The sequence below is a fragment of the Lithobates pipiens genome, unplaced genomic scaffold (genome assembly GCF_037356315.1).
Source record: "Lithobates pipiens isolate NorthernLeopardFrog02 unplaced genomic scaffold, aLitPip1_a1.2 Scaffold_16, whole genome shotgun sequence".
In the NCBI taxonomy this organism is placed as follows: domain Eukaryota; kingdom Metazoa; phylum Chordata; class Amphibia; order Anura; family Ranidae; genus Lithobates; species Lithobates pipiens.
This window is the reverse complement of record NW_027507748.1, coordinates 224,126,225-224,144,275: the sequence shown is the minus strand read 5'-3', so window position 1 is coordinate 224,144,275 and position 18,051 is coordinate 224,126,225. Positions and strand designations below refer to the sequence as shown.

Sequence of the window (18,051 nt, the reverse complement as noted above, 5' to 3'; positions counted from 1 at the left end):
TTCCACAGTGCAATGGCAACTTGTTTACTCACAGGCAAACTGGTAGGTGGGTCAGTGTGTGTGTGTTTATGTGTGTGTCAGGTAGATGGGTCAGTGTGTGTGTGTGTCAGATAGGTGGGTCAGTGTGTGTGTGTGTGTGTGTGTGTGTGTGTGTGTCAGATAGGTGGGTCAGTGTGTGTGTGTCAGGTAGGTTGGTCAGTATGTGTCTGTGTCAGGTAGGTGGGTCAGTGTGTGTGTGTCAGGTAGGTGGATTATTAATGTGTGTGTGTCAGGTAAGTGGGTCAGTGTGTGTGTCAGGTAGGTAGGTAGGTCAGTTGCTTACCCTATAGCGCTGCCATCTTTGCCTTTGCCACACAAAGGTGTACTTCTCCTCCCGGCTATATATCCAAGCTAGAAGTTTTCTCTTCTGCTGCGTTTCTCATTGCCGCTCACAACCTTCTCTCATACAGTGCGGCATGTATTTTAACTACAAAGAACCAAAAAGCAGCTAGAGAAAAGACGAGCTGCTGGATGACCTTCATTGTTGTTGTTTGTAGCGTCACGTTTCTTGTCGCACTAGTGTGACGTCACGCTAGGCATTTTTTCTAAACCCTGTATGCCCCCTGGTGGTCCGACAGCAGTGGAAATGCTTATGTGAATAGGCCGGACCATTCTAGACCTTACAAACTGTACTAACCGGAACCGATCCGCTCAGTGGAAACAAGGCAATACTGTACTCCTTTACAGTGTTTCCGGAAAGTATTCACAGCGCCTCACTTTTTCCACATTTTTTTATGTTACAGCCCTATTCCAAAATGAAATAAATTCATTATTTTCCTCAAAATTCTACAAACAATAATGACAATGTAAACAAAATGTAATGTAATGTAAAAATTTTTTTGGGAAATCTTTGTAAATGTTTTAAAAAAACAGGCTTTGTCATGACACTCAAAATTGCGCTCAGGTTCATCATGTTTTCTCTGATCATCACATGAGATTTCTACAACTTAATTGGTGTCCACCTGTGGTAAATTCAGTTGATTGGACATGTTTTGGAAAGGCACACACCTGTCTGAATTTAATGCATTTTGGAATAGGACCGAGTTTACACTGGTGCGACAAACGCTCCGACATTGGGAGCTCATGTCGCATGAAATGTGAAAATCAATGTTTCCCTATGGGAGCCGTCTTAACTGGTCCGACACAAGTTGTCCCGACTTTGAAAATGCTCCCTGCACTACTTTGGTCTGGTCGGATCGCCGTCTTGCCTGATCCAACTTTGGCATGCTACTTGTACTCTGATGATCTTGAGCTCCACACCAAATTTTAAATAAAAAACCAGCATGGGTTCCCCCTCCAAGGGCATACCAGGCCCTTCGGTCTGATATGGATTTTAAGGGGAACCCCTACGCTGAAAAAACGGCGTGGGGGTCCCCCCCAAAATCCATACCAGACCCTTATCCAAGCACGCAGCCCAGCTGGTCAGGAAAGGGGATGGGGACAAGAGAGTGCCCTCCCTCTGGAACTGTACCATGCTGCATGCCCTCAACATGGGGGGTGGGTGCTTTGGGGCTGGAGGGGGCGCACTGCGGCCCCCCCACCCCAAAGCACATTGTCCACATGTTGAGGAGGACAAGGGCCTCTTCACTAAAACCCTGACCGTTGGTTGTCAGGGTCTGCGGGCAGGAGGCTTATCGGAATCTGAGAGCCCCTGTTAATAAGGGGGCCCCCAGATCCCGGCCCCCCACCTGGGGAAATAATAGTGTCAATAAAAAAACACACTAGACTGTTTTTTTAAAGTAATTTATTAGGCAGCTTCAGGGGTCTCTACCGACTTCTCCGCTCTCCAGCCTCTTCTCCTGGTCTCTGGTTCTTCTCCCGGTCTCCGGTGTCTTCTGCCACGGTCATGTCATCCGGTGACCCCGCCCCTTATGATGTCACTGCCTGGGGCATGATGGGGCGGTGACATAATAAGGGGCGGGGTCACCGGAAGACATAACCCGATGACCACGCCCCATGCCTATATAAGTCATTGCACACCCCGCGCACACGGCATTACAGCGGGAGTGAGCGTCGTGTCAACATCGGAAGAAGACCCGAGGGAAGAAGATGACAGAGAAGACCGGCCCAATGCTAGCAAAAGAGTGGGGAAAAGATCAGAACATAGTGGAAGAGCCTGGCAGAAGACACTGGAGAGTGGGAGAAGAGGACGGAGAGAGCAGAGAAGTCAGAAGAGACCCCCCAAGAGGGTATAGACCCCTGGAGCTGCCTAATAAATTACTTTAAAAACTGGTCTAGTGTGTTTTTTTATTGACACTTCCCCCCCAGGTGAATGGGTAGGTAGTAGCCCATACTCATTCACATGGGGCGGGGGGGGGCCCTTATTAAAGGGGGCTCCCAGATTCAGAAAAGTCCCCCTCCCGCAGACCCCGACAACCAACGGCCAGGGTTGTCGGGAAGAGGCCTTTGTCCTCATCAACATGGGGACAAGGTGCATTTGGGTGGGGAGCTGCAGGGCGTGCCTGCCCCTACCCCAAAGCACCCACCCCCCATGTTGAGAGCATGGGGCCTGGTACGGTTCAGAAGGGGGTGCGCTCGCTCATCCCCACCCCCTTCCTGACCGGCTGGGCTGCGTGCTCGGATAAGGGCCTGGTGTGGATTTTGGGGGGACCCCTATGCCATTTTTTTGGCGTAGGGAGTTCCTCTTAAAATCCATATTAGACCGAAGGGCCTGGTATGCTCTTGGAGGGGGAACCCATTCAATTTTTTTATTTCAAATTTGGTGTGGAGTTGCCCCTCAAGATTCATACCAAACAGTGCCTTGTATTGGCAGGGATCCAAGTCGGATCCCCGTTCATTGAAGTAGGATGCGTCTTTGACTTCAAGTCCCAGGGCAAAGTTGGATCCAAAGTAGGACGAGTGTCGTGCCGCACCAGTGTAAACCCAGCCTCAGGCTGTAACATAACAAAATGTGGAAAAAGTGAAGCATTGAGCACTTTCGGGATGCACTGTATAGTGCTGCATTTTTCCTTTTATATGCCCTTGCATTTACCTTGCCTTGTATAGGGAAGAAAAGCAGGTCAATTGCATTATGCTAACTGGAGCCTTGAAACTGTATAAGATATTAGCTACGTAGGGAAAAGGCCTATGAGTCCCCAGGAATTTGGGAATGGAAGCTGATTTGACTGTTGCAAACCCTTTGAAGCCCAGTTTGCAGGTTTTCCTTTCAAACATCTGCTGGTTCCATGTATTCACTATTTTATCGCCAAATCTTCATGTGTGCCTTATTCCATGAGCCATAGCAGATCATGAGCTGCAGCTATCCTTAACATTCCATATATTATTGTTTGCTGCTATGAGTTCTCTTGCTTTGATTCTCATCACTCATTTTCTTATTGGAGCAAGTTCAGGTACTATAACCAGGGCTCGAGTGCTGCGGGAACGCATGGGAACGGCGTTCCCGTACTATTTCCACAGCGGGAACGCCGTTCCCATTAGCTCCTCAGCCGCCGAGTGACTGGTTGCTAGGCAGGGGCCGCTCCGCATCTAGCAATCGGTCACATGACTTCGGCCGTGCACGTGGGCACGCACTGGCGCGAGACCGTCAGTCAGTGTGACACACGCTGCGCGCCGGACTGTCCTCCCGCTCCCCTCTACCCAGTGCCTCCTGTTGCCACAGCCGCTGCACTTTTCAAGTTTACTTCTTCTCCCCCCAGAACAGAAGGGAAGAGAATAAATACCAGGAGGTCAGTCACTAGTGTGTAAGTAAGTTGCATTCTGCAATACCCTGCCAAATTGCCAATACTCATCCATACTCTGCAATACCCTGCCAATACTCATCCATACTCTGCAATACCCTGCCAATACTCATCAATACTCTGCAATACCCTGCCAATACTCATCAATACTCTGCAATACCCTGCCAATACTCATCAATACTCTGCAATACCCTATCAGTATCAATACTCTGCAATACTCTGCAATACCCTATCAATACTCTGCAATACCCTGCCATTACTCTGCAATACCCTATCAATACTCTGCAATACCCTATCAGTATCAATACTCTGCAATACCCTGCCAATACTCTGCAATACCCTATCAATACTCTGCACTACCCTATCAATACTCTGCACTACCCTATCAATACTCTGCACTACCCTATCAATACTCTGCAATACCCCGCCAATACTCTGCAATACATACCCTGCCAATACTCTGCAATACCCTGCCAATACTCTGCAGTACCCTATCAATACTCTGCAATACCCTGCCAATACTCTGCAATACCCTATCAGTATCAATACTCTGCAATACCCTGCCAATACTCTGCAATACCCTATCAATACTCTGCACTACCCTATCAATACTCTGCACTACCCTATCAATACTCTGTAATACCCCGCCAATACTCTGCAATACTCTGCAATACCCCGCCAATACTCTGCAATACATACCCTGCCAATACTCTGCAATACCCTGCCAATACTCTGCAGTACCCTATCAATACTCTGCAATACTCTGTCAATACTCTGCAATACCCTGTCAATACTCTGCAATACTCTGCCAATACATACCCTGCCAATACTCTGCAATACCCTGCCAATACTCTTCAATACTCTGCCAATACTCTTCAATATCCTGCCAATACTCTGCAATACATACCCTGCCAATACTCTGCAACACCCTGCCAATACTCTGCAATACCCTATCAATACTCTGCAATACTGTGCCAATACTCTGCAATACCCTGCCAATACTCTGCAATACCCTGCCAATACTCTGCCAATAAATACCCTGCCAATACTCTGCAATACTCTGCAATACTCTGCAATACTCTGCCAATACTCTGCCAATACTCTTCCAATACTCTGCCAATACATACCCTGCCAATACTCTGCAATACCCTGCCAATACTCTTCAATACCCTGCCAATACTCTGCCAATACTCTTCAATACCCTGCCAATACTCTTCAATACCCTGCCAATACTCTGAAATACCCTGCCAATACTCTGCAATACCCCATCAATACTCTGCAATACTGTGCCAATACTCTGCAATACCCTGCCAATACTCTGCCAATACACACCCTGCAATACCCTATCAATACTCTGCAATACCCTGCCAATACTCTGCCAATAAATACCCTGCCAATACTCTGCAATACCCTGTCAATACTCTGCAATACTCTGCCAATACTCTGCAATACATACCCTGCCAATACTCTGCAATACCCTGCCAATACTCTGCCAATACACACCCTGCAATACCCTATCAATGCTCTTCAATATTTTTCCAATACTCTTCAATATCCTGCCAATACTCTGCAATACTCTGCAATACATACCCCGCCAATACTCTGCAATACCCTGCCAATACTCAGCAATACATACCCTATCAATACTCTGCAATACCCTGCCAATACTCTGCAATACATACCCTATCAATACTCTGCAATACCCTGCCAATACTCTGCAATACATACCCTATCAATACTCTGCAATACCCTGCCAATACTCTGCAATAAATACCCTATCAATACTCTGCAATACCCTGCCAATACTCTGCAATACATACCCTGCCAATACTCTGCAATACCCTGCCAATACTCTGCAATACCCTGCCAATAGTCTGCAATACCCTGCCAATACTATGCAATACCCTATCAATACTCTACAATACACACCCTATCAATACTCTGCAATACATACCCTGCCAATACTCTGCAATACCCTGCCAATACATACCCTGCCAATACTCTACAATACATACCCTGCCAATACTCTGCAATAACCTGCCAATACTCTGCAATAACCTATCAATACTCTGCAATACCCTATCAATACTCTGCAATACCCTGCCAATACATACCCTGCCAATACTCTGCAATACCCTGCCAATACTCTGCAATACCCTGCCAATACTCTGCAATACCCTATCAATACTCTACAATACATACCCTATCAATACTCTGCAATACCCTGCCAATACTCTGCAATACCCTATCAATACTCTACAATACATACCCTATCAATACTCTGCAATACCCTGCCAATACTCTGCAATACCCTATCAATACTCTGCAATACCCTGCCAATACATACCCTGCCGATGCTCTGCAATACTCTGCCAATACTCTTCAATACATACCCTGCCAATACTCTGCAATACCCTATCAATACTCTGCAATACCCTGCCAATACTCTTCAATACATACCCTGCCAATACTCTGCAATACCCTATCAATACTCTGCAATACCCTGCCAATACTCTGCCAATAAATACCCTGCCAATACTCTGCAATACCCTGTCAATACTCTGCAATACTCTGCCAATACTCTGCAATACATACCCTGCCAATACTCTGCAATACCCTGCCAATACTCTGCCAATACACACCCTGCAATACCCTATCAATGCTCTTCAATATTTTTCCAATACTCTTCAATATCCTGCCAATACTCTGCAATACTCTGCAATACATACCCCCCCCCAATACTCTGCAATACCCTGCCAATACTCAGCAATACATACCCTGCCAATACTCTGCAATACATACCATATCAATACTCTGCAATACCCTGCCAATACTCTGCAATACATACCCTATCAATACTCTGCAATACCCTGCCAATACTCTGCAATAAATACCCTATCAATACTCTGCAATACCCTGCCAATACTCTGCAATACATACCCTGCCAATACTCTGCAATACCCTGCCAATACTCTGCAATACCCTGCCAATAGTCTGCAATACCCTGCCAATACTATGCAATACCCTATCAATACTCTACAATACACACCCTATCAATACTCTGCAATACATACCCTGCCAATACTCTGCAATACCCTGCCAATACATACCCTGCCAATACTCTACAATACATACCCTGCCAATACTCTGCAATAACCTGCCAATACTCTGCAATAACCTATCAATACTCTGCAATACCCTATCAATACTCTGCAATACCCTGCCAATACATACCCTGCCAATACTCTGCAATACCCTGCCAATACTCTGCAATACCCTGCCAATACTCTGCAATACCCTGCCAATACTCTGCAATACCCTATCAATACTCTACAATACATACCCTATCAATACTCTGCAATACCCTGCCAATACTCTGCAATACCCTATCAATACTCTACAATACATACCCTATCAATACTCTGCAATACCCTGCCAATACTCTGCAATACCCTATCAATACTCTGCAATACCCTGCCAATACATACCCTGCCGATGCTCTGCAATACTCTGCCAATACTCTTCAATACATACCCTGCCAATACTCTGCAATACCCTATCAATACTCTGCAATACCCTGCCAATACTCTTCAATACATACCCTGCCAATACTCTGCAATACCCTATCAATACTCTGCAATACCCTGCCAATACTCTGCCAATAAATACCCTGCCAATACTCTGCAATACCCTGTCAATACTCTGCAATACTCTGCCAATACTCTGCAATACATACCCTGCCAATACTCTGCAATACCCTGCCAATACTCTGCCAATACACACCCTGCAATACCCTATCAATGCTCTTCAATATTTTTCCAATACTCTTCAATATCCTGCCAATACTCTGCAATACTCTGCAATACATACCCCCCCCAATACTCTGCAATACCCTGCCAATACTCAGCAATACATACCCTGCCAATACTCTGCAATACATACCATATCAATACTCTGCAATACCCTGCCAATACTCTGCAATACATACCCTATCAATACTCTGCAATACCCTGCCAATACTCTGCAATAAATACCCTATCAATACTCTGCAATACCCTGCCAATACTCTGCAATACATACCCTGCCAATACTCTGCAATACCCTGCCAATACTCTGCAATACCCTGCCAATAGTCTGCAATACCCTGCCAATACTATGCAATACCCTATCAATACTCTACAATACACACCCTATCAATACTCTGCAATACATACCCTGCCAATACTCTGCAATACCCTGCCAATACATACCCTGCCAATACTCTACAATACATACCCTGCCAATACTCTGCAATAACCTGCCAATACTCTGCAATAACCTATCAATACTCTGCAATACCCTATCAATACTCTGCAATACCCTGCCAATACATACCCTGCCAATACTCTGCAATACCCTGCCAATACTCTGCAATACCCTGCCAATACTCTGCAATACCCTGCCAATACTCTGCAATACCCTATCGATACTCTACAATACATACCCTATCAATACTCTGCAATACCCTGCCAATACTCTGCAATACCCTATCAATACTCTACAATACATACCCTATCAATACTCTGCAATACCCTGCCAATACTCTGCAATACCCTATCAATACTCTGCAATACCCTGCCAATACATACCCTGCCGATGCTCTGCAATACTCTGCCAATACTCTTCAATACATACCCTGCCAATACTCTGCAATACCCTATCAATACTCTGCAATACCCTGCCAATACTCTTCAATACATACCCTGCCAATACTCTGCAATACCCTATCAATACTCTGCAATACCCTGCCAATACTTATTCCTGTTTGTGGGATATTTTCTAATGGGCTGTGTAACAGAATTTGGAACAGGGTGTATTTGTGGTAGAAATTCCCTGCGAGGGAAAGATCATCACCCATTGTGTTGATTGTTTTGTTTGACACGTTATTTTGTTTTGTAAACTGGCACTTTACAATAAATGTTGTACTGTATTTTCTGTGCAGTATATATGCATATGAGCGTACCTTTTTTTTTTTTTTTTTTGGTGGGGGAATGGATCTTGGGTGGGAGTTCCCACACTTTTTTTCCCAGGACTTGACCCCTGACTATAACTATTACCAATAAACTTAAATGAAACCAGTCCCTTTTGGCCTCATACACACAGGACGTTTTGCAAACTCTCCTAGAAGCCTTTCCTCCTTGGTTCGTCCTTTTTGCAGAAAAAAAACACCCGATGCTTGTAAAAGTGTCTAACAACTTTACAAGCATTTAGGTGTGTTTACAGGAGTCATGCACTTGGGTGTTAATCTAATTGGCCAGAATAATAATTCATTTTGGCCATTGAAATTAATTAATACTGAAGCACTAAATGCACCTAGTTTAAACAAGCATTTAGAGTGTCAAACATTTTTTCTGCCAAAATTCTGCTGCTCCTGGATGCACTGGCAGTATTTTTTTTTCTTGCCTATAAACTCTCCTGCCACTAAATGCAGCTAAAAGCCTATGTGTGCATGAACACATAGAACAGGGATATGCAATTAGCGGACCTCCAGCTGTTGCCAAACTACAAGTCCCATCATGCCTCTGCCTCTGGGTGTCATGCTTGTGGCTGTTAGAGTCTTGCTATGCCTCATGGGACTTGTAGTTCTGCAACAGCTGGAGGTCCGCTAATAGCATATCCCTGACATAGAAGAACACACGCAGGGGAGTTTAGAGGCAGAGAAAAAAAAATGCCCCAAGGAGCAGTGATGAGAACATGTTACATTATTTTAATTTTGGTGTCCTGGAATTGCATAAAAAAAAATACACACTAAATCAGACTAAATTGAAGTTTACCATCTCCATTGACATCAATTTTTGTGAACAGCAAGGCCGTGAAATCTTCAGGGTTCATACCCTGGTGACCATTTATAGCTTGAACAGCCTATAAAAACAAAAATATTGTTGAATTTCAGTTAAGTTATTTAAACTAGTTATTTCAGTAATAAATAAACAGTGTTGCCCCTGCTCACAGTACAGGTGAGAATGTTGACTACTCAAAGATTGCTCAAGCAGTGGTTGAGTTACTTACTCCTAAAATAACAGAAGTATAAGACAGAGCAGTAGCCCATGGCTTAGAACAATTCTATAAAGACATACAGGAGCATTCACAAAAGGTTAACAAGGGTTCTCTGAATTAGAGGACAAACTACGGAAAGTTTCCCAAATAATCTCTGCGCATAGCAAACGCCAAAGATTATTGATGAATAAAGTCCAAGATCTAGAAACCATTCTAGACAAAATCATTTTAAAATTATTGGTCTTCGGGAATCTTACAAACCCAGCCTTCTCGTGAATATATGCTCCAAACGAAGTCCAGAAGCCCTAGGACTATAACATGTGTTGCTGAGAGAGCCCATAGAATGGGGTTACACCGGTAAGGATGCACATCTCCCAAGCCAATAATCATGCGCTTCCTAAACTATACTGGCAACATGACAATCCTTCAAAGCTATAGGAAAACCAAATTGTTATCATTAGACTGGCACAAATTACTGCTCTTTGCCGACTATTCATTGGAAGTCCTATGACAATGTAAAGCATTCTCTTTACAGCAAAAAGTTGAATTCCCAGACACTGGCAAGATCCAGATAGCTCTACGCTGAGGAACTGGAGTAATAGAGTAATAGAGTAGATGATATCTATAATCTAGAGTATCTGAGATTTAGTGGAGAGGAGGGTTGGGCGGGATTTGAGAGAAAATGGAAGGACTGGCACTCATTTAAGATTACTTTGAAGTTTGCAGAGATGGTAGGAGCCTGATTTTTTAGAAGCTGGTACCGAGATAGATGTAAGCGACCAGTCGGATCCAGAGCCGGAGAGGGGAGGGGATAGTATGGGGATGGAGGGAGGGTTTTTTTTCTCTGTAGAGAAGAATGTTTTCGGGTGATGAAATGTATGTTATTAAGCTTTATTGGAATTTTTTGTACTTAAATTTAATAATAATAAAAGATATTGAAAAAAAAAAGAATAAACTCTCTCCTTTAAATCCCCATCATAAAAGGACTTTATATAATTTTTCACTCCTTCAAGCCCTTCAAGCAATGGAGGCTCCTCTAAATCACCTAAAAGTCAATCTCCAAGAGAGAAACTCCCTCTGTTCTGCAGGTCAAACAGGACATGGTAGAGTCCGCTGAAAGGCTTATTAAGGCACCATAGTACTCGCTACTAACACTACCTTCAAAATGAAGGATTGCCTATTTTAGTATGTAGCTGAAGCAAAAATCTTTATATGCTATAATCTTACTGATAAAACAACATTTTTCTCTGTTACTGCAGCACTAATAGCTCTTTACATCATAACTATAGATATGTACTATATCTTACAAGTTGTTTGTAATATAACTATGTGCCTGCTGTTAAGATCGGGGAAAATTTTATATTCCTTGTGGAAAAAAGTGAAGCACCTACTGGTTGACAGTACAATTTTATTTGCTTTTCTGTTTAAATGTTTAGGTTATATTAAAATAACTTGTCCTGTTTAGCCTGGGGGAAAATAAAATGATTCAATTAAACACCTATTTCAAGTGGAAAATCTATTTGTATACAGTTAATAAAGACCCAAAAACAATTACAAAACCCTTTTTCATATAACACTTAGATAATCCTTTTATACAAATTATATCATGGAACATAAAAGGACTTAGTTCACCTAAATTTTGAGTGGAAGAGCTCATAGGATCTTTACCAATATGTCGCAAAGCCGGAGTGGCTATTCTTTTACATAAAAATTTACCCTACAAACTTAAATCAATAGATGACGACCAATTAGGTTGCAAACATACTATCTGTATACCGATAGCCTCACGGGATATAAGCCATAACTAACGTTTATGCTATTAATTCACCAGGAAAAATATTTGACAGAATGGATATTGAAACTGATAGAAAACAGTCACATTGTAGGTGGAGATTTTAATTCAGTTGTGAACCTAGCAGAAGACTCGTCTTTACTATGAAATATCACTTGCAGACAACGCAATACTAATTTAAATACCTCTACATATCTGACTGATGCTATCTCCTTGCCAAATCTATCAGATGCCTGGAGACTAACCCACCCTCTGGATAGAGAATGTATTGAACTCATATCAGATCACAGTCCGATCTCCATAATAATGGATATGTCATATTACCAAGGTAATGCCAAAATGTGGATATTTCTTTTATACCTGTCAAACAAGGAGGATTTTTGGAACCATATCCAATTTGCTTTGAGTGAATATGAACTGGCTAATTCAGGACCTATATTAAACCTAAATTTATATTGGAAAGCTGGAAAAGCTTTCCTGAGAGGGAAAATCATAGCCTATGTCTCTCAATTTAAAAGACACTCGATGGAACGGTATCGCTATGGTAGTAACCTCTCAATATTCCCCTGAGACAAAAAGACAATTTGATCCATGGGCCAAACAACAAGTGTGTATCAAATCTTCTTTTACTACTTTCTGTTACCATGAATATGGGAACAAATCTGACAAACTATTGGCTAAGCTTTGTAAAGGACCATACAAGCCTACACATATTATGTCCTTAAAAAACTCCACAGGTACCCTTACTACATCCACAACAAAAATCAATACAATACCAACTACTTATTACAGTAATCTATACTCTAAAGATCCCTTTGACAAAAAGACTGTTATCTTTGTTTTAGAGAAGTTGCAATTCCCTACATTGACGAATGAACAATTAGAAATTAGAAATGCACTTATAACTTCTGAGGAAGTAACAACTACTATAAAAACCTAGCAAATAATAAAGCAACCTGGCCCTGACAGATTCACGGCTACATTTTTTAAAAATTTCTCAAAACTATATAACAGATACATCAAGGAGGGTCTATAAAACGATATGAGATGGAGGGCCACATCTTGCTACTGGATACCAAGCATATATAAAAACGAATCTCTAAGAAGGAAATAGACTCAACAAATCCTGCTTCATATAGGCCTTAATTAATCTACTATAGGCCTTAATAAATCTAGATGCCAAAATTCTTTGCAAATTATATGCAAAATTTTAGCCTCACGCTTGGCTACATTTTTCCCTTCCATTATACATCCAGCACAAGCAGGATTCATTTAGACCCCATTCACACTAAGGTGGTTTTCAGGTGCTTTTGCGCTAAAAATAGCATGTAAAAAGCGCCTCCCATTAATTTTAATGGATGCTTTGGGGCGGTGCACTTGCGGGGAGCGGTGAAAAAAGCCCTGCAAGCAGCATCTTTGGGGCATATTTGGAGCTTTAAAAAGGAGTGGGAGTGATTTCATCCCGGCTCCAGGCAGTCACAGAGCTGAAGTCCAAGAACCCTAAACAAGACGGATGAAGATGGGCGCCCGCTGCAGCTCTGAGATCTCAGCGCAGGAGGGTTTTGTTTTAAGGTAAGTTTAACATAATGTGTTAGTATGCCATGCATGCTAGCACATTATGTCTTTACCTTGCAGGGTGTGAAAAAAAGTCCACAGTTTACAACCACTTATCTTCAAAAAATTTCAAACATTTTCAGGTTTTAAAATTAATTTCTCAAAGAGTGAGATATTACTTCTAAATCCTACAAAATTGAAAAACTAGATTTCTACATCTCCTTTCTCCATCTCAGTGTATTACCTATTTAGGCATAAAAATAGGTAAAGAACCCTCAACAATTTTCACTTAAACTACCCATCTTTATTCGCTGAAATTAAAAAAGAACTCGAAGCATGGATGAATTTGCCCATTTCCCTTTTTTTGAGATGTCATCACCAGGCTATTATATCCTTTACAAACAATACCTTTGTTACTTAAACATTTAGTTATCAACACATTAAACAAAACAATAATCTCTTTTTTATGGCGATAAAAAACCCCACATATTTCTTTGGCAAAACTCTATCTCCCAAAGAGCGAAGGTGGAACAGGATTTCCAAATATAAGAAAGTATAATCTCTCTTGTCTGCTTAGAATTGGTTTAGATTGGCTGATAAACAACTCTTTATATACTGTCAAAACCCTGGAAACAGCTTTTGCAACTCCATACAATTTTTTTTTTTTTTAAACATTTTTTATTTTCTTAACAAACACAAAATATTAAGGACCCATGCAGGGGTCACAGAGTATCGTTACAATATCAAGGACCATTCAAATATTTATGACTACCCTAGTATAGCCAAAACAATAGGCTGTCAAGGCTCCTGCTCCATGGGTGGACTGACAATGAGCTAGCTCACCTAGAATATCCCGTTAACCCGTGTTGGACTATTAGGGTGTTAAGGAGAGCCATCATATATCAGAGAGGTCACCTAATTTGTTGCAGCAGTGGAGGGTTCCGCTAACCACTTACTCCAGACTCTGTCATGTTTTTTCGGACAGCCTCTATGTGTGTAGGTGTCCCTGTAAAGGGATATAGAGGGAAGAGTCTTTCGCTTCCAGCATAGGACAATGGATTTCCTTGCATAGAACAGCAGGAGATCCAACAAGGTTCTCTCAGCCACTCTGGTCACCAAGTCTACCACCAGCCCCAGCAGGCATATTCTTGGGGATGGATCAATAGAGATACTTAGCAGATCATTCACCTCTAAAAGAATTTGTGACCAGAAACATGTAATTACCGGGCAGGATCAAAAGAGGTGGATAAAGTCCCCGGAGGCATGGTCATAGCGCCAGCATTCTGGGGAGGGAGAAGACCTCATCCTATGCACCCGAGCGGGAGTAAGATATGCCCTGTGGACAATCCTGTATTGAATGAGGTGGTCGCTTGAGGAAACCAGTATTTAAGGAGTCCAGCTCCTGAACATCCCGGCCCCATTGCTGATGGAGCCTGGACAGTTCAGGAGACAAGACCCAGAGGAGATGTGCATATAGCACTGAGGTGGGTTTTTTGGTACAATCAAACCGCAAAATCCACTCTAGGTCAGATTGCACCATCTGCCTTTCACCTGGAGGGAACTAAGCCCTGAAAGCATGGGACAACTGTAGATATCTGAATGTGTGTGTTGTGTTGAGACATTAAGTGAGCAAGGGAGAATATTGTTAGGTCTGAGGTGATGTCTGAGATAGCCTTGATATGGTACCTGGCCCATATCACAGGGTCTGGAATTTTAAGAAAGTGCTGTAGGTTGGGATTGTTCCAGAGCGGGGCTTTCGTGGATACAGCGGTCAGATGATACCTTTCACAGGTCAGTCCTTCCCTCCAGGCCCTAAGGGTGGTACGCATGGAAGGAGTTAGGCTGTATGGAGCCTTTGGACCCTGCAAAAGGAGATTTGACAACGCCTCCGCCGATTGCAACACCGCAGCCTCAATGGCCCAAGCCGAGTTGGATCTATCTGGAACAAGCCACCAGAATGCAGTGACCAACTGGGCCACAATTAAGTATTTGTCACAGTCCAGGAACGCTAAGCCCCCTTGCGAACAAGGGCGCATTAGGGTGGTTAATTTAAAGTGGGGGGACGTGTTCCCCAAAGAAAGGAGGAGAACATTTTGTTTAGTTGGGAAAATAATGATTTGGGGATCCATTGAGGGGAATTACAAAACAAGTATGTAAACTTGGGAAGGATTTTAATCTTTATGAGGTTAACACGACCCAGTAGGGACAGAGGGAGGTTCTCCCATGCTATTATTTTGGCTTCGGCTGAGTTGATTACTGGTGACAAGTTCATTGGAATGAAGTCAGTCATGTTCCCTGAAATACCCACCCCCAAATAGGTAAATTTTGTTTAGTTGGGAAAAGAATGATTTGGGGATCCATTGAGGGGAATTACGAAACAAGTATGTAAACTTGGGAAGGATTTTAATCTTTATGAGGTTAACACGACCCAGTAGGGACAGAGGGAGGTTCTCCCATGCTATTAGTTTGGCTTTGACTGAGTTGATTACTGGTGACAAGTTCATTGGAATGAAATCAGTCACTTTCCCTGAAATACACACCCCCAAATAGGTAAACTCGTCCACCCATTGTAGCTGAAGAGAAGCAGAGGTCTCTTTTTTAGCATCGACATCAATAGTCAGCAGTTGCGACTTTGCCCAATTAACCCTGAGCCCTGTCACTACAGAGAATTCTTCCAGGACTGACAATGCCCCCTGCAGGGAGGAGCATGCATCATTCAGGAGTAGGAGGAGGTAGTCTGCATACAAGGCCACACTCTCCTCCAGCCAGCCCAGCCATAGACCTTTAATGTGTGGCGAGACACATACTACCCCCCACCACTGGTTCCACGGCAATGGCAAAAAGTGCTGGGGAGAGGGGGGCAGCCCTGTTGTGTACCCATAGAGAGTTCAAAAACAGAAGACAGACAACCCCCTAAATGAATGGCAGGTGTAGGCAAATGATATATAGTCTGTAACCAGTGAATAAATACCAGGGGAAATCCCATTCTCTGCAGAATCTTCCACAGCAAAGGCCACTCAATCGAGTCGAAAGCCTTCTCAATATCGAGAGAGGCAACCACTCTAGTACCCTGATTCTCATGTCTTACATCGAGGTTAGTAAACAATCTATGAAGATTGATGTCTGTAGACTTGTGGGACATGAACCTGGTCTGATCTGAATCAATGAAAGAGGGAAGTAATGAGTTAAGTCTAGCGGTGAGAAGTTTACTTAGGATATTGAAGTCAGTATTAAGGAGTGCTATAGGTCTTGGTAGTGTGAAACGCATTAGCTATTGTTGCTTTGCTGTGACCCACTTTTGTGTGATTCTGCTTCACGAATAAAAGGCATTTGAATTTATCTTAGAGTGCGGCCGTCCAGAGTTCTTCAATTATTTGCAACAACATAGAAATCGGTCGGGAGACCATCTGGGCCAGGAGCTTTGCTAGTGGATAGGGAGTTAATTAAATCATGGACCTCTTTCATGGTAATTGGAGCAACTAGTTGAGATCTTTTCGAATTAGAGAGCCAGCCAAGGGCCATCGGATCAAGGAGAGATGCCAACCTCTCTGGGTCAAAACCCGAGGGTAGTGTGGTGGTATATAAAGCTTGATAAAAAAATCATGGAAAGCTTGTAGAATAGCCTCTGAGGAGGAGATTGCCTCACCTGTGGGAGAGGCAAGTTCAGGGATTATAGTATTAGGGGTGTCATGGTGAGACATCATTGTCAACAGCCTGCCATTCCTGTCCCCCTGTTTGAAGAACTTTTGCTTCGTATTATACATTTCAAGTCTAGTAACCTCTGTTAGGTGAAGATGAAGACTGCGGTTAGATGTAACGCATCAAAGTTTGAGGTGGAGGGATCCCATCGATATTGGTCAGAAGCCAACCCCACCTCGCTCTCCAAGGTTGCTGTGGCAGCAGTTTTATGCAATCTGACTGCCTTGATGGCTGAGATGTAATGGCCGCTTGTAAATGCCTTGAAGGTGTCTCATACTATTTCAGGAGAGGATGAACCTTCATTAGAGTCCCAGTAATTTTGTAGGGCCAGTGGGGTTTGATCAGCTATATCAGGTTGAGAAATCCATTGAGCACCTAGACGCCACATAGAGCCACTACGAAAAGCAGAAGTGTGCAGGGTGATCTCAAGGGGGCTGTGGTCAGACAGGCCGCTGGGCAAATAGGCAGCTTTTATAACGTCTGTCAGCATAGAGTGGTTGGCAAACGCATAGTCAATTCTGGAGGCGGTTTTGTAGGAGGTATAAAAACACAAAACAGTCTTGTTGGTTGGGAATTTCCACCTCCAGACTTCCATGACACCTGCAGATAACTCCCAGTTTGACAACTCCCCGGTGAAAGACTTAGGTGGTATGGGTCTATCTAGGTCTGGGGAGAGGATGGCATTAAAATCGCCCAGTAGTAAAATTTTTGCAGGACAATAGGGGGCAATCCTCTCCTATATAGTATATAGAATTTAATTTTTAAATGGCGGTGGTACATATATGCCAAAGACATACCTGTGTTGCCATATCATGAGTACCAGTATCACATGCCTACAGTCCATAACTGTCTAAACGTGTTGCGCTTTCCAACATGTCTTCAGAAACAGTTCCTATCGAACAGTCCATAATGGTCTTAACGCGTTGTGCTTCCCAACATGTGCTGCTTTGCCACTGAGTGGCGCACCACCATCATTCCTCAGTGACAGCTTCCATGTCACCATTCTGTGTCTTCTCCTTTCAGGTATCTTCACGACAGGGTGCAATACAGGCAAAGGGTGTCCATTCACTCACCATTCACCAGCACACACATGAGCAAAGTCTTAGGCATTTGGTCATATCATCTCTGCTGGAGTGGGGGAGAAGAGAAAATCTGATTTAATTGTCTTCCCCTAGAGAGGACATAGTACATATGCCAGTATTACACTATGGGAGGTTCCCTTCTTTCTATTTT

General features: G+C 43.1%; 1 protein-coding gene across 1 annotated transcript in view; it reads right to left on the bottom strand.

Moving 5' to 3' along the window:
• Positions 1-18,051, bottom strand: part of GUCA1C (guanylate cyclase activator 1C) — a 224,617-nt gene that overhangs the window by 16,244 nt on the left and 190,322 nt on the right. Inside the window, exon 3 of the mRNA XM_077481122.1 lies at positions 9,551-9,638. Within this exon, the coding sequence (XP_077337248.1) occupies positions 9,551-9,638 (88 nt within the window). The remainder of the gene's footprint in view (positions 1-9,550; positions 9,639-18,051) is intronic.